This window comes from Crinia signifera, chromosome 1, assembly GCF_055691185.1.
Source record: "Crinia signifera chromosome 1, ASM5569118v1, whole genome shotgun sequence".
In the NCBI taxonomy this organism is placed as follows: Eukaryota; Metazoa; Chordata; class Amphibia; order Anura; family Myobatrachidae; genus Crinia; species Crinia signifera.
Genome location: NC_139217.1, coordinates 375473458 through 375494574, shown reverse-complemented (window position 1 = coordinate 375494574; position 21117 = coordinate 375473458). Strand labels below are relative to the sequence as shown.

Genomic DNA, 21117 nt, shown 5'->3' with positions numbered 1-21117 from the left:
AAGCCTTTGTTTACCAATCTCATTATAGCATATACTGCCAAATGGAGAGTAAGTCTTGCATTGATTTATTACATAGAGAGACTGGTGGCATAAATTTGAGCCATTATTGTCAGCCTGTGTATGCATCTAAGTGGCACTGTGCATGTGCAACCATGATCTTGGGAGGCAGTCCCTAAATTTTATTTTCAGTGATTGCCAGATATCGTTTAGGGAGGTAACAGGTTTGGCAGCAATCACACAGACGTGATCCAGTTAGGAGGGGTAATGCAGGTACAATGGACCTTATACTGGTTGATTTGCAAGGCTGTGCGAGTCCACCAGACACTGCCCTGGGAATGCCGATACGCACGCCCCCCCCCCCCCCCACACCCTGCATGCCGTGTTTGTATGCATGGGCTGCGAATGGATGTTTAACATAAACATCCGTTTGCAGGCTTTGGGGGAACCCCCACATCATTTGATGATCGCGGATCATCGAATGATGTGGAAGGTTCCTCTGAGGTTACCTTAGATGTGCGTGGGCATTCAGAAGGAAGTGGGCGGGCAGCTGACATCCGGTGATGTCAGCTGCCCACGTCACTGGGTGATTTCCATGGAAATGCCCATGAAACGCTGGGCGTTCCTATGGGCACATCTATCCACCCACGCACCCTGGGCGTGTACCCAGTGAACAGTCTGTTCGCCATGGCCGCATGCACCCGCAATATGCACATGCGCATAAATGCAGCTGCGTATGCACAAAACATTGGTCCCCGTGCGAACGTACGGTCCTTGCGTATGGACCAGAATAACCCCCAATGTCATTGTGTCCTACTTCCTGCAGCACGACCAAAGGGCTACTCGAAACTATAATAATCAGCTGCAACCGATACTGCTCCTTTGTATGCAGCTGCTGGGATTTGCAAACCTGGATATCTCAATACAAATCCGGGGCGGCTGAGACATTTACATATTTCTGCATAGCCAGTGCATAGAAATTTGCAGCTGCAAATGCATTACTGGACATCTGTGGGGTGTACAGATGAGATATTGCTATGGGCAACCAAATTCTATCTATTATCTTCTAGAAGGTGCTAAATAAATAAGAATTAGAATCTGATTGGTTGCTATGGGCAACATCCCATCTTCAGTAGATACCCCATTTAAAGAACAAACAAACCACTGCTGAGACAAGTGAAATATAATAAGATACTTACGGCAAATGTCATGGTTTATAATAGATTGCACAAAAATTTCAAAGAAACCAGAATAGGGAACAGTAAATGGTGCAATATTCAGCAATGCAGAAGCCCATGTATTGTAATCTGTATGTAACAAACAGGAACCCTGAACAATGCAACTACCCTACTTTATATGTACATATATTAAGTGGCATTGCTTAGGCTTGATATTTCACAGTGAAATTATGTGTTTGACATCTATCCATCTCACAGGCCCACATGGCTTCTAAATGCTCTTCTTTGTCTAGATCTTCTAGATAGGTGTGATATTACACCGCTTCAGTCCTGATGCACAGAGTGAGGCACATATAGCCCGGTATCCAACATGTCCAAATATCTGAAGCATTTTACCTCCGTTGGTGATGACCAAGGGGAAAAACAATGGAATCCTGAAGATGAGGAAAAGCAGCATCCACAGCAGTACCACCATGAGGAGGAGGTTGAACCTGAAAAGTCTGCCCATCCATTTACTTCAGCATACACCTTCAGGGATGCCCTAAAATGGCTTTTCGGTTGTCACAAGTTTCATGTACGTACTTTATGATAATTTAAGAATCTCCATTGCCAATAGCCTATGAAACCATTCTGGTTCTAAGATTTTTTCCATGTTGTAATGTATGTCGGAGGTCACACTTGGGGTCAAGGGTGTCAGAACCTAAGTTGGAGGGGAGGGATATATAATATAATTGCTGAATGTTGCCCGGCATTGACTGCTGGAGTCACTTCCCACACTACCTGCACTCCGGGTTCAAATTTAGTATTAGGGACCCACCAAAAAATTAAACGAGGTCACCTTGGTGGGCTAATATTTCTTGGCCAACAAATATACCAAGAACCTCGATGTATTGCTCTTTATTATATAGTATAGCTAAATATTATGGAGTATGCATCAGCACCGCATGTCCTTCTTTGTAGAAGTCCCAGCATGATAGCACCTCATGTTACATGTATAGCTGTGTACACATGCATCGTTTTTTGTTTTTTTTTGGCTATTTTCGACTCGATTTTGCTTATAGAAGCAATATCGAATCCACATCGAATGGTTTTTAGGACACTTTCGATCTGCATTTGATTCGATGCGCGCTCCCGTTTTCTCAAAATCAAACAGAAAAATCTACTGTGCAGCCAAGGAAATATCGAATTCGATCCAGTAAATTGAATGTGTACAATGTACCATGAATGTAAATCGAATTCTATATCTAATGCAAAAGTACAGATCTAATGCCAAATTGAATGGCAAGATCTAATGCCATATCTAATAGAAAATCGAATCTGACCTCAAATCTAAAGCAAAACATAGTGTACATAGTTTGTTATGAGGGTGTGCATTTCAAGATCCCCTCCCCTCCCCCCCATCTACCTGATGACAGATCAGTAAGCCTAGACTGATTTTCCCTCTATTTGCAGAGTGCAGAATTACCTGCTGACAGTCGGGATTCTACTGATCAGTATACTGACATTGGAATCATGACTTTTAAATGGCCGACACAGTCGAGATCCCGACTTACAGGGGCTATTCTCCCTTGTGGCGGTCCACGACCCCCATACAGGGAGAATAGACCACACCCTGTATGGACTCATCACTGCTCCCTCCCATTCTCTTCACTTACAGTTCCAACATCAACACAGCGCTACTGCGCATCTCTGGGAACAGCCGATAGTGTGTCTCTGTACAGACAAGTTTTCAACCAGTCAAGGAGGCCAATTTATCATTTAGTATTTGCGGCGGTTAGCCACAAATATTAAGTATCACCTGAATGTATCAGGGTACCGGCATCTCTCCTGCACCGCTGCCGGCCACATCCCCCATTGGTTTCTATGAGGGATGCAATGCTGCCAGATATCGAATCCCTGGTCCTCCCTGATGGCTGCCCTGGGTTACGGTATCTTTTTATTTTCTTCTACCATATTATTGAAGGTAAATGGTAGATTTAAAAAAATACTAACCAACTTTTCACTATCTCTTCTACAGATTGTTATTGTGTCTCTGGTTATTTTGGATGCTTTATTTGTCCTCATCGAGGTACTTCTGGATTTGGAGCTGTTATCACATAAAGTTAGTCATGTGGTACCAGAGGTAAGTAAAAATGCTTCACCTTTCTTAGTTCCTAATAACATAGATGTAGCTAAAACATAATACTTGCCCATTTAGAATACTTTTGCATTTATTTACTTTTTTTTCTAGAGTAAACTCTGGTAGGGATATTCAATCAGCCACTTACCACGTTGGCTTAGTCCGATTAGCGTGTCAATCACAGAGGGTGTACTTTTCCTCATAGCTGCAGGAATATCCTTTCACCGCTGTGTGGGGTATTTGGCTGACCATTAGCCACAGGGTTACGCTGCTAATTGAATATGCCCCAAAGTATACTGTGTCTGTTACATACTACAACATGCCCTGCAAGGCATGCTGGGAATTGTACTTTCCCAACATTTGGAGAGCTGAATTATGCCTGTTGTGGCACTGTATAATGGTGTGTACACACAGTGAGATTCCCTTGCTATTCACGATTCGAGTGCTGTACAATCTTTGCTAACTCTGTACTTATTACATACAATTCATGCTATCTACATTCGATTTGCACTATATAGTCATTGCTGCCCTGTCTATCTGGGTTTCGTAGCTAAGCTAAGCGTAAAAATAGGAATATTTTGATCCTGTTGTATTGAATTGTAGGTGTTTTTGCCCATTTCTTAGTCATTTTTCCACACATTCGAAAAAGGCATGGGTGAAAAATTACTAAAAAGCTGCTGAAAACTACCTCAATTTCACCTGAAAATGGGTGAAAACACGTGCATCGGCGGGTCATTTGACAAGCCACATGTTTTTTGCCAGTAAAATGTCACTTTAATTGAATAGGGCGACTCTAAATTTACCCTAAAAACTCTTTTACCAATTGAATACCCCCCAGTATGTGTTCTAATGCCTGTCACTACTTTAAACATCTCTGCATGATACACATGTTTGTGAGATGTTTCAATCCTTTTACATCTGTATAAGTTATATCTACATACAAACAATAGTATGGGAAGGTGTGTATGTGATTTACACAAATGCTATTATAATTATAAGGGAAATTCAATTACCGTGCCTTAATTGTTCCCCGGTGGGGAAATTCACTCCCCCAATAACCGCCTATTTTTCATAAAAATTGAGGAAGGGGGGGTTACTTGATGTACCCAAAAACATCTCCCAGTAAAATCCAGTCTTTTTACCCCCCATGTCTTTATTGAATACATTCAAATTCACTGACCCTTTGATCTTAGTGGTGACATTACACATTTAGGGGGTCATTCTGGTCTTTTCGCTCCCCTGCGCGTTCACGCAGGGGAGCAATGTTTTGTTTGTGCACATAAACATTTATGTGCATGTGCAGGCTCTTTGGGTGAACAGACGCGGCAAATTGGTAATTCGCCTGCCCATTCGCAAGGAGCAGTGCTGGCATGGGGTGTGGGTCCAGAGAATCCCCATTAAAATGCTTTGCGTTCCCATGCAAATGGCGATGTGACGCGGGTGTCAGGGGCAGGCAGCTGACGTCACCGCATGTCAGCTGTCTGCCCTGTTCACGTAGCAGGCAAGGCAAACGTCTGAGTCACCAGAGAGTGCCTTAGATTTGCAAGCGCTTAACAAATAATTTGATGCTCGCCGAATGATTTCGGTCCCAACAGTGTGCCTCCCAAATTGAAATCTTCTTGTAAATGTATGGTTGCTCTTTACAACTGTCCGTTTCCCCTGTAAGTACTAAATTATTCGAGTTCTGGGGGCACCTCCAGCACCAATAAGACTTTTTCATTTTACTTAAGATTATTTGTACGTATTGCTGGTTCTCAATTATTATTATAATACACTTGTCCTGTGCGGGATACTCTCACTCTTATACACCGGCCCTAAATATGACCCAGTTGCTAGTTTTAGATTCTGATGCTGTCATCTGCTACACTCTAATACATGCACCATCCTGTTATATCTTGCACTTCCTGGATATAATAGATTATTGCTGTTTTTTTGTTCTAGGTATTTCATTATTTGAGCATTTCTGTCTTATCCTTCTTCCTTTTGGAAATTGTGGGTAAACTCTATGCTTTTCGGCTGGAATTCTTCCATCACAAGTTTGAAGTATTTGATGCAGCTATCGTTGTGATCTCATTTATCATCGATGTGGTCTACATAACACGAGAAGATGTTTTCAATGCAGTAGGTCTCTTAATTTTACTCCGGCTTTGGAGAGTCGCCAGAATTGTGAATGGTAAGTGATTAGCTGAACATACATCTGTGGTCTGTGTTGTCTGTGTGTGTGTGTATATGTGTATATATATATATATATATATATACAATAAAGTGCAATATTTTGGTTTGGGAATGGAAATTCTCATGTATAGCTGCTTTTAAATTGACAAACCGTCTTATACATCTATTATTTGCAGTGCTGCATTATTATATCATTTTGCACTGTCACAGGTCTCCTTAAAATCCATGTGCTTCCAAGCACCTGGTTAACAAACCCCCCTCATATCTATGCTGCATGATCAAGGTCTACAAGGCATGCTAACAGCCGGGGGTGGGCGACATTCCGATGTTGGGGCAGATGTACTAAGCTTTAAAAAGTGATAGTTTGCGAGTGATATATAAACAGCCAGTTTGTTATCGCTTTTTGTAACTTTTTCCCATTGTGCAGTGTGTATGCACTATATCGTTCGCCCCGGGAGCTCTGACGATATTAACGATATCACTCCTGAAGGCGAATCATCTCATATGTATTCTGCTCCTGTCGGCACCACCCACAGTTGCATCGATCCTTTTTTGCGCCATATAAAGCAAGGCCTGGCACATCTTAGGCGCTCCTCCATGGGTAGTGATTCCAGTGCTTGTTTACTTTTTTCCCAAATGTATCTTAATTCTCTATCATGTGATATAGCTTATAGTGTAATAAATACGCGGTATATAGTCTTTTTAATCACAGCGGAATTGGCGTAAATTAACATAACGACACATGCCGCTAGTCCTTATATACAAATGACTTGTGCGCCACACAATACAAATCTTAGGCACCGTACTGAGGATCTGATTCAGAAATGTACTTACATCTGACGGTTGATGTACATCTCCAATGATGGGGTGAATTTTGCACCTTAATTGGCTAGTATTCTATTAACCCATTGCGTGCCAACAGTGCTGTGAGAGATCTGCAACATATTGGCTAAAAAATGCCAGTGTCACTCACAGCGACTGTTCTTTAACCCCTTCACGACATTGCCTTTTAAGGTAATTTTTTTTTTTTTTTTCCTCCTTGCGTTCAAATAAGCGTAACTTTTTTAATTTTCCGGCTATATAGACACATGAGGGCTTTTTTTTTGCGGGACAAGTTGTACTTTGTAATGGTACCATTTACTGTACCGTATAATATTCTGGGGAATCAGGAAATAATTCAATGTGGGGTAAAAAAAAAAAAAACCGCCATTGCACAATTTTGCGCTGGTTACGGTTTTTTTGGAGTTCATAGTTCGTTTAAAATGATGGGTTATCTTTATTCTATGGGTCGTTACGATTCTGGCGATACCAAACTTATATAGTTTTCGTTATGTTTTACCACTAAAAAAAAAAATCGCAACTTTTACGGTTTTTCTAATTTGCGTTGCGTCGCCATGTTCTGCGGCTTATAACTTTTTTATTTTTCCACCTACGGACCTGGGTGAGGGCTCATTTTTTGCGGGCTGAAGTGTACTTTTTAATTAATACCATTATGGGATATGGGCGACTTTCTGATCTCTTTTAGTTATTTTTTTTTGGGTACGCGATGCGACCAAAAAACGTAGTTTTGGCGTTGGGGATTATTTTCCGTTTACGCCTTTAACCGTGCGGGATAACTAATGTTATATTTTAATAGATCGGACTTTTAGGAACGCGGCGATACCAAATATGTTTATTTTTTTTATTTTTTATTTATTTTTATTTGGGAAATGGGGAAAGGGGGGTGATTTGAACTTTTAATATTTTTTTATTTTTTTTTTATTTTTAAACTTTATTTTTTTTTTTTTTTTACTTTTACTACAAGGCCCCCTAGTGTACTTGACCACTAGGGGGCGCGATCGCCTGTACTAGGTTCAGCCATAGAGCTCTATGGCTGAACGTAGTGATTTTATGCACTTTCTATTACATCCTGCCTGAGGCAGGATGTAATAGGTATGCATACACGGACAGCACAGGGGTCTACATTAGACCCCTGGCTACCATGGCAACCGATCGGCACCCTCCGATCGCGCTGCGGGGGGCCCCGATCGGCGCCGGAGGGGGGCGCCCCCCCTCCGATCAGCTATTTAAGCACTGCGGGCGCTTTGCCCGCGGTGCTTAAAGGGTTAAACGGCCACGATCGGCGAACTCGCCGCTCGTGGCCGCGAGAGCAGGGACATGGCTGTAATATACAGCCATTACCTGCTCTCTATCAAGCCAGCTCACTCCGTGAGCTGGCTTGATTCCCCCCCAACGGACATATGACGTATATATACGTCATATGTCGTGAAGGGGTTAAGTATAAATACAGCCAAGTCCATTAACTGAAGGTTAGTTACATTATTGCACCCAAAAAAGAACAGTCGCTGTGAGCGATGCTGGCATTTTAAGCGGATATATTGAGGTTCTCTCACAGCAGCGTTGGCATGCAAAGGGTTAAGGGGCTGATTCTGATTTGTAAGCAATTGCACAGCTATGAAGTGAAGCAGGTGTGCACTCCTATATAAATGCACCTGCGAGATCAAAGTGCTGTGCCTGACGATGCAGCATCACCATAGCAGTCATCAGTTGTAACTTGTGATGGTAGCAGCACGCAAGCTGCGTTAAGGCCCAAACACACAGGGCAATTGGTGCGATGTGCTTAGTGATCTGTGCGGGCCAATGATCTCTGGTGAGAGAACACTGATCGCCGTCACAGGGCGATGTGTGTTTAATTTCTAAGCATCCTAGTCAGATTGCTTAGAAATAGGCCTAAAATTGCCCCGTATGTATGTATGTATGTATGTATGTATGTATGTATGGGCCTTAAGCCGAAGCCTACTTAGATTAGTCATCGGATCTGTAAAACTGGGTCCATGAAGTCTGCATCCTAAACCCAGCATGCCTACAAAAAGGGGTAACAATTTCTGTCCCCATTCCACCCCCCAAAATGGGGCAGCATATCAAACAGATTATTGCATGTTTCAAGATGAAAAAGGTTGCATGGCGTGGCAAACGAGGCTATTTGTTCTGAATTGAGGATAGGTGTATGTGGACACATCTGTGCGTAGCAATAGTCCAGATTCCTAGAATGCACCGATGATGCAGTAGGACAATGACTACTAAAGTGGTGGAACATGTAGCGAGCACCTCAGCAAGTGACAAATGTGTTAGTTGGGAGCTTAAACTTCTTCTCCACTAACAGGACACTACTAGTAACACAGTTCAGTAAATAAATATTACCAATGATAACATTTTTTTTGATGTTCCAAAGGTGTTATTATGTCTGTGAAGAGTCAGGCAGAAGAGAAGATCAACAAGTTAAAAGAAAAGCAGGAGACTCTCCTTGCCAGAGTGGCACAGTTGGAGCAGCAGTGCACCCAGCAGGTATGGTTTTGGTTATACTAGTCCAATGCTGCCCACACATGGTCATGTACAATTTGATCTTTTTATTTCAAAATTTTCCCTTGCAATGCAATGCTCCCGGATCAATATCGCAAGGCAGAATATTATGTGCATGCAGGTATTGTTGTACTACATTTCATGCTATTGTCCTACATACTATTGTAGTGTAGTCAAAATCTGGTGTAGTTCAAAATGCACACTGTGTACAGTCCAAATCGCATAGCACAAATGGTATGGCTCAAATCGCACCTAGCACACATCTTACCGTGTGTGGGCACCATAACATAGGAACCCATTGCATCATTGTGGTTAGTAGCACACTGCAGTAAAGGAGCTTTCCTTCTGTAATTTCTGCTGATCACTAAAGGAGGTTTGACAGTTACAATGTCAACATGATCATATAGTCAACATGTCATGAAGTTGTCATTGACCATGTTGACATTAAGCATTTATGTTATGTTGATTAGTTAGCATATCGAAATGGTGGTTTTCTTACAGTGCATCCGGAAAGTATTAACAGCGCTTCACTTTATCCACATTTTGTTATGTTATAGCATTATTCCACAATGTAATACATTCATGTATTCTCTTCAGAATTCTACACACAATACCCCATAATGACCACATGAAAAAAAGCTTTTCGGAGATTTTTGCGAATTTCTTAAAAAGAAAAAAAAAAACTACGAACTCACATGTACATAAGTAGTCACTGCCTTTGCTCTAATCTTTATTTTTTTTGAATATGATACCACAAGTTTGGCACAACTATCTTTGGGCAGTTTTGCCCATTCCTCTTTGCAGCACCTCCCAAGCTCCATCAGGTTGGATGGGAAGTGTCGGTGCACAGCCATTTTCAGATCTGTCCAGAGATGTTCAATTAGATTCAAGTCTGTCTCTGAGTGGCCCAGCCAAATCTCATTGTCAGACTTGTCCTGAAGCCACTTCTTTGTGGCTTAAGGGTCACTGTCCTGCCGAAAGATGAACGGTCGCCCCAGTCTGAGGTAAAGAATGCTCTGGAGCAGGTTTTCTGTACATTGCTGCACTCATTTTTCCCTCTATCCTGACTAGTCTCTGAGTTCCTGCCATTGAAAAACATCCCCACAGCATGATGCTGCCACCACCATGCTTCAATGTAGGGATGGTATTGGCCTGGAGTCGACCGGTGCCTGGTTTCCTCCAATGATGACACCTGGCATTCATGCCAAAGAGTTCAATCTTTGTTTCATCAGACCAGAGAGATTTTGTTTCTCATGGTCTGAGAGTCCTTCAGGTGAATTTTGACAAACGCCAGGCAGGTTGCCAATGTGCTTTTTACTAAAGAGAGGCTTCGGTATGGCCACTCTACCATACAGACCTGATTGGTGGATTGCTGCAGCTCTGATAGTGACTATTGGGTTCTTGTCCACCTCCCTCTCTAGGGCGCTTCTCCCCCTATCGCTTAGTTTAAACGTCTGGCCAGCTCTAGGAAGAGTTCTTGTGGTTCCAAACCTTTTCCATTTACGCATAATGGAGGCAAATGTGCTCATTGGGACTTTCAAATTGGCAGATATTTTTCTGTACCCTTCCCCATATTTGTGCCTCCAGACAGTCCTGTCTCAGAGGTCTACAGACAATTCCTTTGACTTAGTGCATGTCAGATCACAAACCAAGCATGGTCAAGTGTGGGATCTTATATAGGCAGCTGTGTGCCTTTCCAAATCATGTCCAATAAATTGAATATACCACAGGTGGACTCCAATAAAGCTGTAGGAACATCTCAAGGATGATCAGTGGAAAAAGAATGCACCTGAGCTCAATTCTGAGCTTCATGGCAAAGGCTGTGGATACTTATTGTCATGGCTGGGGAATGGTGGACCCAGGTTAGTTTAGTGATGGAAGCTGAATACCAATGAAAATAAATCTCTGATGCCATCTTGTAAGATGAACAAACTTTTATTCACACACAAGGGTAAATGATGATACAGGTGAAATTATGTATTGAATAAGGTAAAATAATATTGACTCCAGGAACTTAATGGAAACAATGGAGTTCTAATACTTAAAAGACTTGGGACAAGGTGAAGACTTAAGACAAGGTGAATGCTTGAGAGGAGATGAATACTTGAGACTTTGGGGAAATATAGCAGGTAATGGAATATGGCTGACTTGAACTGGAGAATAACCAGAGGACTGGACCGGAGACATTGAAGAAATACAGCAGACTGTAGGATATAGCGGACAATGGGATAAAGCAGACTTGATCTGGGGAACAACCAGACGAGTAGACTGGAGAATACAGCAAACTGTGGGATATTGCAGACAATGGAATGGAAGCAGACTTGATCCGTGGAACATCCAGGTAACGGAGCTTGGATAGAGACGGTTACAGGAACAGGTGAGGCTTGCAGACTGGAAGGTTCTGGATACAGGAGGCTTCTGCTAGCAAGCTCATACAGCAACAGAGTGGATAAGTGAAGTTGCACAATGCAGTGACTGGTAGTTTGAGCAGGGAACTTAAAAACCTTGGGTTGCACTGATTGGACAGCTAGGCCAAATGAGAACTGCAAAATTGGAACAGATTCCGGTACTTGTGCTTAGTGGGCGATTCTGCATAAGAAAATCGCATCGCATGTCCCGTTTTAGTGCCGTGCGATGCGATTTTTCCTATGTAATTTATTCACTGCTCTTTTGTCGCGGACGAATTGCATGGCATGCGATCGCACCGCACGCAAAATCGCATGTGATTTCTTTATAGGGTGCAATGCCATTTACTTTGCTATACACTTCTATGAGATGCAATGAGATTTAGGCACCCCGAAGTGTGGCGAGCGCGGTGGAACGCGTCCTCTCGACCTTTTCATACCCCCACTATCCACGTCGGCGTGGAGTTGAGTGCAGCATAGGAAAATTGCATCGCATGGCACTAAAATGGGACATGCGATGCGATTTCAGTACGCTAGCGTACGTATGCTAATTGGGCACCCTGATAATACACAAGTACCCAGATTCCAAATGGAGCAATCAGTGTGAAGGAGGAAACTTACATGATTCCACCCAGCAAGTAACCGAGGAGTTAATGGCTGCACTAAATCTCCCAAAAACTCTTCACATTGTCATTATGGGGTATTGTGTGTACAATTTTGAGGGGAAAATGATTTTTTTCCATTTTGGAATAAGGCTGTAACATAACCAATGTGGAAAAAGTGGAGCGCTGTGAATACATCCGGATGCACTGTATGATTTTGACCCTAAAGCCCCGTACACACTAGACAAGATTTGAAAATATATCGCTCAGAAGGGCGCTTCTAAGCGATACCTTTAAAAAAAAAAAAAGTCTACTGTAGTTAGTCACTGCATGCACAGGTATCGTTCAGTGTGTATGCACTATATCGTTTGACCAGCAGCACCGCCAATATAGTTAGTATGTACGGGGCATTAAACGAACACTCCTGAACTTGTTGACATTTTTTTTTATAACAATATTATGCAGGTGTTGATATTGAAGTAGGATTAACCTCCCAGATGTTAACCTACTGAACACAGACATTGGGCCTTATTCTGGTTCACTCTCAGAGGCAAATTCCTTTTTAAATGGACAAAACCATGTGCACTGCAGGTGAGGCAGATGTAACATGTGCAGAGAGAGTTAGATTTGTGTGACTTATTTTGTTTGTGTAGGGAAAATACTGATTGCTTTATTTTTACACTGCAATATAGATCTCACTTTGAAGTGAAACCCCACCCAAATCTAACTCTCTCTGCACAAATTACATTTGCCCCACCTGCAGTGCACATTTTGTCCATTTGAGAAGGAATTTACCTCGGAGCGTGAACCAGAATAAGGCACATTGTGGTGGTGTATTTAATGCCACGGCAAGTGGGGTTTGTACGCCGTCCAAACTCTATCGCCGTATTCAATGTTTGCCCAAATCCTCAGAGGGCAGCAAAGATCCTCTTAAATGGGGAGGTTCACAGCAAATGCAGCGAGTCTTGCCGTTTTAATGGGCACACTCGCCGTTTCCACCTCGCTGAAAAGAACCAGCAAGTGAACGGGGGGCAGTTGAATACCCTGACGTTGAGCTATCGGCACTGCCCGCCATCATGGTTTGCCGTCAGAGCATTGAATACTGCCCTATGCCTGCATACCCATGTCATCACTTTTGTGCTGTCCATTATTAACAAGATCTATAGGAAAATGACTCATGTTGCTTAAACAAAAGAAAAAATATGAAGAATCACCCTGCAACTTATGTAAATGTACCGTCTATAGTACTATAGAAGTAATGTTCATAACATGCAAATTATTAACTTATTTGGATTATTCGCATTTATGACCTTCCTGTGCACCCTTGTCCTGCCATTGTTTGGTACAGTCCAAACACTAGCAATTGGAAAAGTGCATGTAAATGGTATGTTGCCCTAATATAATAGTCCTTTGCCACCGGCTGTTCTAAATCTACATGTAAGACTGTATTCCATTAACAATCAACAAGTGTAAAATGTGCCCTTACACTTATCTGATTTGTGCCCGATTTTGCCGGATTGGGACAAAATCGGATGTGTCTGACATCTGATCCGATCCGTGGTACCGTGCGCATCGCAGTCGGAGGTTAGCTGGGCCGCACATAAGAAAAATCGTAAGTGTGGCAGTCAGTGGCACATAGTAGGTGCTTTTTATCACCCACAATGTATCCCTGAGCGGAGAAGTGTCTTGCAGAAGAGGCACTCTTCCCTCTCTGCAGTTGACGGCAGTAGAATAAAATAAAACATTCGGTACTTATGTAATATCTGGACTCCCGTTTTTCTTACGAGACCGCGTCCCCTCGCGGGGCTCGCTGCACTCACCACGCTTCGGGCACGGTGGCTCGCTGCGCTCGCCACACTATATAAAATCAACTCCATGCGTAGTTGGATAGTAGGGGTATGAAAAAATGGGGTGCATTTAACATGGGAGTCCAGATAATACATAAGTACCAAACATTCAAAAGAATGGGCGGCCGCTGATCAATATTTTTTTATAATTCTCCTGGCTCCTGCCTTCAGCTCCCCGAAAGTATTACACACGATAAATTGCATGTAAAAATAGCACACCAAGTGTCAGAATGTATGTGTCCCGGGGAAATTGGGTCCGACTTGTCTTTAGGACAAGTCGAACAAGTGTATGGGGGCCTTAAAAAAGCTCCAATAACTGCATAGAAAGCTTATTGTGGCAAATGACCCCCTCCTACATTGACGCACACTCACCTAGCAATGGGGTTCCACATTCTAAAATAAGTCACCACTTCTGGCACCAAATGAGATGTGTCAATGAATGCAGCCAGTTCTGCAGGCACTCTGGTACCTATAGGGCACTGAAGGTGCGTACACACGGGGCAATATGATCGCTGGCAATATATTGCTCAGCAATCATATTGCCCCGTGTCCCGTTTTCATCTGCGACCAGAGATGGTCGCAGATGAAAATTTAAACACTGCTGGGTGAAGAGGCAGGGGATGTCGCTGGTCGGAGGAGCATGTTCCTCCGACCAGCAACCATTCAGGGGCTGAAAAAGGGAGCCTGCACCCAGCGATTTATCGCTGGTGCACACTCCAATCGCTGGCAATATGGTCGCTCAGAGACCATATTCCCAGCGATTTCAGCCCCTATCGCCCCCGTGTGTACACAGCATTAGACCATATCTGGTTTATTATATTTACACCTTGCCTTTAACCCTTTATCTATATTGTTGCCAAATGGTTACAACTTTTTTTAATGTCATCTCACTGTAAATCTGTCATTTTGCCCATTTGGCAACATCAGACCGGCCATCACTGTCTGGTGCTGAAACTATAGTACTGCAGCCACAAAAGTACAAAGGCAATGTGACCGATAAAGGGTTAAAACAATGTATTCCTAACTGTATTGTATCTGTATTAATAAAGACTTTATTCATCTTCAATTGACAGGAGGAAGAGATTGTCAGACTTCAGACGTTATTACAGCAAAATAACATATTTCCGGCACCCAAAGACCCAAAGTTCTTATAGAACCATTGTAGTACAGAAGTGTGCTACATTCTTAGGAGACCAGCTTCTGTCTTCTGCCTTTTTTTTTTTAAGTGATGCAGAGGTTGTATTTGAGAAAAGTGTGTGTGACACAATGATGATCTTATATTTGGTATGTTTAATCTGTCACAATAATAAATACACCAGATTGTACATACATTAAGAATTATAAAAATAAATTTTGTTGTGAAAAAATAATAAAAACAATAAATATAAATGAATGACCCAGAAACAAATGCACCTTGTGCCAGCCAACACGTCTTTGGGAAGGGCAGAGTGGGGCTTGTAGATTACAAGCAATATTGCATTTAAACGAATTAACCTTTATTGCATTCAGGTACGGGAATCATTTTCATTGCTGTCACCACATGTAACTAAATGCACATACATACCGGTAGTAATCTTCAGTTGTAAGTTTTGTGTATCTGCAGTTTCTAAAGTGGGTGTTTTATCTTATGTTTTTTATTGCCCATATCTGGGTATTTTTCCTTACTATGATGTTGGATGTATTTATATATGCCAACAACAAAAAATAATGTATGTAGCCGCATATAAAAACTGCCTCATTGCACCAGATACGAGGGGCGGTATTGAGCGGTCTAATGTAGGTTGACACAGATGCTGTCCCAAGCAGAGTTTTATAAAGCTGGTGGAATTGATCCCTGAAAACTTACAAGCAGCTTCTGATTGGCTGATACACACCAAAATCATTGCACCTACATCCAGCATCCGCATACACTGAACAACCTAGTGTATGGTAGTTGTGCTATGCACTAAAAAGGAAATGTGAACCATTTTTTGGTTTATATAATGGTCTTGGTTTACATTGGGAAGCGACCTTGTATCCATTACATCATATATTAGACTTGTCACATATTTAATTGGCACAATATGAGCCAGAGAGAGCATCATGTCCGCACCTACAGAGAGTAGGACAGATAGAATGCGGTATAAAATCTGTTGCATACATTCTTTGCTTGCTCCATTTCAGTGTGAAAATTTGTTTTGACAAATGTCTTTCTGAACATTTCAGTTCAATGTCCTTTTTGCTACATGATAACTACAACTAAAAGAACAGAATAAGTTATAATGGATCTTCCTTTAAAGGAGCAGAAAATGACATGGCTTTCTTGAAAATAACCTTTCCCAGCATATGCACTTCTTGTGGAATTCCGGAATTGTAGATCTGCAAAAGAAGACATCTGTGACAGAGTATGACAACAATCCTGCTTTGTACACTTAGCCGAATCACCACTTCTAATAGGATATTTCCCTGACAAAAAACAGCGAATTGAGTACCGCAATAATGACCATCTGTCATTAAAGGCAAAATATATGTCCATTTTTTTTATCAGCCGAAGAGACTTCAGGGATAACAATATATCCCCCTTAGTGTAACACCAAAAAGAGTGTTCACAGCCTCCTCATAATATCAATGACCTTTCTGAATATCAGTAATGTAGCATATATATATATTCCACAGTATAACCTTGGCATTGTACTAGTGTACGCCATATGCAACCTAGGTTTTAAGCCAGAACATTAGTAACAAATTCATTTTACAAAGCCCCCATGGGTCATAACTCATAAGCTCTGAGAATAGTCAAAATACTTCCATATACAGTACAAAATCTGCAAATACAGTAATACTTAATGTAGAAAGCACTTGGAGTAATTCCTCCTGCATTGCATCGCTTTATTGATGAGATTAGGAGCGGTCTGACTTGTGCTGCAAATCATGGCTGCAAATAATGAATTCCAGCAAACTGCACACGTGCAGAAGCCCCAAACAATTGGGCAAAATTATGCATAGACCCTTTCATTTAATTGCAAAATACAGATACTAATGTTTGGAGAGAGCACCTGCACTCTTTCTTTCTATGTGGCACTAAAGGTCCCAGCATGGTAGCACCTCCCATTACATTTAGTTCGGGTGTGCATCAGAGGACCCCTATACAACTTTTCAAAACAAATATATTCCCTGGAAAATTATTATTTTTACATTCCTTCTACAGGTTAACAAAGATTATACGATCAAAATTAAGTCTTATACCGCTTTCATCGAGCGGCAGCCGAATAGCCTGGAAATTACCTGGCTTTTCAAACACCGGGTTATTCAGTCACTGCTGTCAGACCCCTTCACACAGGAGATGAAATCTCCGGGTCTAAAATTTACACCTGGATATTTTACTCTATTACATGGGTTTTTCGCCTGTGTGGAAGGGTCAACCCGGATCTTACACTCCAGGTCTCTAATTTTAATGAAATACCCGGATGGAACTGCTTCACCCAGTAATTTCATTTTCTATGTGACAGGGGTATTAAAATGCTAATTTGAAAATGTCACTTACACGCTTCCAAAATAAACTGTACATGCTTATAATAAATAGGCTTACAATACGATGCCTTTGAAATGGGACAATCCCCAAAAACTCAGGTTCTGTGGCTGTATGATGTCAAGTTTGTGTTTCACCTGTTTTTTTTTTTTTTATTAGATTAATTATACATTTTTAACAAAACAACTACAGACAAGAGGGGGGGGGGGGATTGGAACAAATACAGGTATATCTATGATGTGTGCGAGCCTTTTGATTTATCAAAACATTGGTGACATTCAAAACCTTGTAATGTATTCATTTTAGTAGCTAAAGTATTGGAAAAAAAGAAGGGATAAAGGGTACAAGAAACAAAGAGAAAATAATTGTTGCATCAACCAGCTAGAAAAAGGGGAAAGAAATGAAAAAAGACTCGCTGAAATAAAACTGCATTTGCCCCAAATAAGCTTATTCAATGTTAACTGAGGTCCAGAGCTGACAAAATGGCCTCCCTTACTGGTGACAGCATATCTGGAGTAAAGCCAACGGCCCCATATACGATCAAATTTGGATTCCGCCTTATAAATCACACACATGTTTCCTGTTGCACAGTAAGGTTAATCGATACCAGCCAAGCTGCAGCCTCCGGTCCCTCGGGAGCCATCCATGCCCAAGCAATAGAAACTTTTGCAGGGAACAATGTCACCTGGTTTTAATCAGCCACAGAATCTGTGTAATTCAGGAGCGTCCCAGTATAAAGGGATAGTACGGTGAACTTAACTATGCACTTGGGGTAAATTTACTAAAGCTTCAAAAATGAAAATAGGTGATGTTGCCCATAGCAACCAATCAGATGCGGTCTATCATTTCTCTATTGCATCTTAGAAAATGATAGAATCTGATTGGGTCCTCTGGGCAACATGACCTCTTTTCATTTTAAGAAGCTTTAGTACATTTACCCCTATAGTAACAATAGGAAACGCTACTATCCAGACTACTATAGGATCAAATGAATACCCTTTGTAGAACCCTAAATCCCTAGTCATAAATCCTTTTTCTGCATAAATAGTAGTTTGATTTTCCCGATTTTACCTGCATATTTAATATAGAGCCTGATTCAGAGATGTACGCTACTTCAGCCGCTGCAACTGAAGCAAATGCCAGTCAGCTGGATTTGTATTAAGACAACCACCGGCATATAGACAAGTTAAAGCTGCCGTGTACTAAGAAGTAGTTTCAGCTATAATAGAACTTCATACAAGAGTGAAACACACATCAAAAATAGTCCTGACATGCCGGTGTATTTGCCACCACGTCCCATAACCACTCATAATGGCCCATGACTGTCATAAACTTTGCAAATAAACCCTCACCGCTCCCACCGTGGCACATGTGCAGTTAGATGCATTATGCAGTCAGCCAATATATGCTCAACAGAGTATGAATTAGCATTCTGTCCATCTCCAAATCAGGCACACAGACAATATTTACAGGGACTGTGTTATACATACTGCAGCCACACTACACTAATGCACTGTATTGACCAATCATTCACAGATCCCAATTAATATTTGCAGAGCGGAGATGGGTAACTAGCTAATATTTTACCTGATTTGCATTTTCTTTCTCTTTATACAAATGGATAAAAGAAATCAAAGGGTAACTTTGCGTCAATGGTCGGTTGAGCTTTGTAACCAGGAACTGCAGCCTCGGACACATCAAGAAATGTCACAGAAGTAGAGATCTGCACAAACCGCTCTCTTCCCAAGTTATTCTGTAAACAAACAGTAGAGTTAGATGGAATTGCAGGAATTCCGAACCAGCTTTATTTTCCATATCACACAGCTGTTACCAGAGTTTACACAGAAATATAACATAAATATCAGTGTGCTCCTATTCAACTCAGCTAATTAAAACATGTCTACTGTTAATAAAAAAGAAGAAATCTGTCAACAGGTAGATGCGGCTACATGGTATAGATCTCCACTGGGGTAGGAGTGGCTATTAATGTGGTCTCCGTTGATGGTCAGGGCTGCCATTAGAAATTGTGGGGCCCTGACTGACAATAGACAGGGCCCCCCCTTCCCTTTCTCAAACACCTGGTGAAACCTGTGTCTGCAGCAATGGCCGCACTACTCAATCTCTACATTGCTTCAAGGGAAATGTGGACTTTGTTGATAACAAATTATACTTTAAAAACTCCAGTCCTGGGACCCCTTTCTGTCTGGACCCGCAGACCCCCCCCCATTGGCTGCCCTGTTGATGGTTTCCATAGATGGCGATGGAGACACAAACTTTAAACTTAACGGGATTTCCACAAATGTAAGTAATTATCAGATCCTTATAATGATGGCATCCCGCTCTGTGATGCTTCCAAATTCCCACTGTCTGCCTCGCTACAAACTATTTTGGTGACGTATATTCAACTTTTGTTACATTTTACAATTTGTCAATGATCTTTATGATCATCTACCAGTTGAAGATTTGTGCGTGCACCGTATCTACTTGTACACCTGGGCCCTCATTCAGGTTGACCCGCAAAGCAGATTGCACCCACACGCATGTGGATGGATGTTTTGCATAAACATCTATTCGAAGCTTGCGTGGTGTCTTACATCTGCGAGTGCCCTGTGCAGGAAGCGGGCTGGCAGTTGACATCCACTGATGAATTTCCATGGGAGTGCCAAGTGTTTCATGGGAACGCCCATGAAATGCTGGGCCATCCCATGGGCGAGATGGCAGCCCGCCGCCCGCACTGCTGTGTGCAAACGGCCGGCAAATAATCAATTCACTGTGCCCGCTCATGAACGCACAGGGGAGCGATTCAACTAGAATCACCCCCTTGGTGTAAGTGATCCACACAAAATGCACTACATACACCTCTATGTCTCAGGTGTGGTGCTGGATACTGCAAAAACCTTCTATGCATGTGTCAGGCCCAGAACCCTGAAATATATCATGTGTTTCAGAACATCTACAACATTGCAGAGACAGATAAATGGTAGAAAATCAGTCACTAATCACTATGGTGCTATAATTATAAGAGCCAATACAGTAATACCGCTTTCAGACTCTAAATGCTGGGTCGCACCCGGGATTAGGACAAGGGGCCATCCCAGGAGCGACCCGGCATTTGCAGTCTGAAAGCCCTGCATCTGACCCAGCTTATTGCTGGGTCAGTGACGTCATCGGGGGCTGGGGAGGAGGCAGCACTGTCAGCTCCAAGCGCTGCCTCCTCCCCAGCCCCCGATGACATCACTGACCCGGCAATAAGCTATACTGGGTACTTATGTAATATCTGGACTCCCATTTTTCTTATGAGACCGCGGGGCTCGCTGCGCTCACCACGCTTCGGGCACGGTGGCTCGCTGCACTCGCCACACTATATAAAATCAACTCCATGCGTAGTTGGATAGTAGGGGTATGAAAAAATGGGGTGCATTTAACATGGGAGTCCAGATAATACATAAGTACCCTATACTGTAAACGGGACCTGGGTTGCTCGACCCAGGCTACACGTTCACATTGCACCTGACATGGGTCAGAGTAGTGTTCAACTCGTGTTGGGTCCGCAATGACACGGCAATAATCCGGGTCTAGAGTGCACTCTGAAAGCGGTATTAATGTCAATGTAGTACCACCACAATGCTTACCAGTTGGCAGGATAAAACCATAAAATACATCATAACAGAGGCAGATGGTTCTATGTACATACCCAAACTGTGGTCAGCATCTTTTTATAAAACATTGTCTATCTTTCCTGCACACATAATGAAGAGGAGAAGTGATCGGTATCCGGGTTATGAGCAAAATCACACTTACTGGGATAAAAGCATGAGTGATCTCCTGCGTCACATTCACTATCTGTGCTTGAGGGTTAACCAAGGAGCCAAATTTTGTCCACCTGACTTCCACCGCTAAAGAAACTGGGATTTTGCACATACCCT

General features: G+C 42.2%; 2 protein-coding genes across 5 annotated transcripts in view; one reads left to right on the top strand and one right to left on the bottom strand.

The window, feature by feature from the left end:
* Positions 1–15072, top strand: part of HVCN1 (hydrogen voltage gated channel 1) — a 46539-nt gene extending 31467 nt beyond the window's left edge. For all 3 annotated transcript variants that reach the window (XM_083151400.1, XM_083151399.1, XM_083151398.1), the window contains exons 2-6: positions 1469–1749; positions 3193–3297; positions 5236–5467; positions 8702–8814; positions 14757–15072. In XM_083151400.1, the coding sequence (XP_083007526.1) occupies positions 1546–1749; positions 3193–3297; positions 5236–5467; positions 8702–8814; positions 14757–14837 (735 nt within the window). In that variant the 5' untranslated portion in view covers positions 1469–1545 and the 3' untranslated portion in view covers positions 14838–15072. The remainder of the gene's footprint in view (positions 1–1468; positions 1750–3192; positions 3298–5235; positions 5468–8701; positions 8815–14756) is intronic.
* The window catches only part of TCTN1 (tectonic family member 1), a 62711-nt gene continuing 56547 nt past the window's right edge, over positions 14954–21117 (bottom strand). For both annotated transcript variants that reach the window (XM_083151395.1, XM_083151394.1), the window contains exons 13-15: positions 20993–21115; positions 18779–18944; positions 14954–16041 (exon numbers count right to left, since the gene is read on the bottom strand). In XM_083151395.1, the coding sequence (XP_083007521.1) occupies positions 18801–18944; positions 20993–21115 (267 nt within the window). In that variant the 3' untranslated portion in view covers positions 14954–16041; positions 18779–18800. The remainder of the gene's footprint in view (positions 16042–18778; positions 18945–20992; positions 21116–21117) is intronic.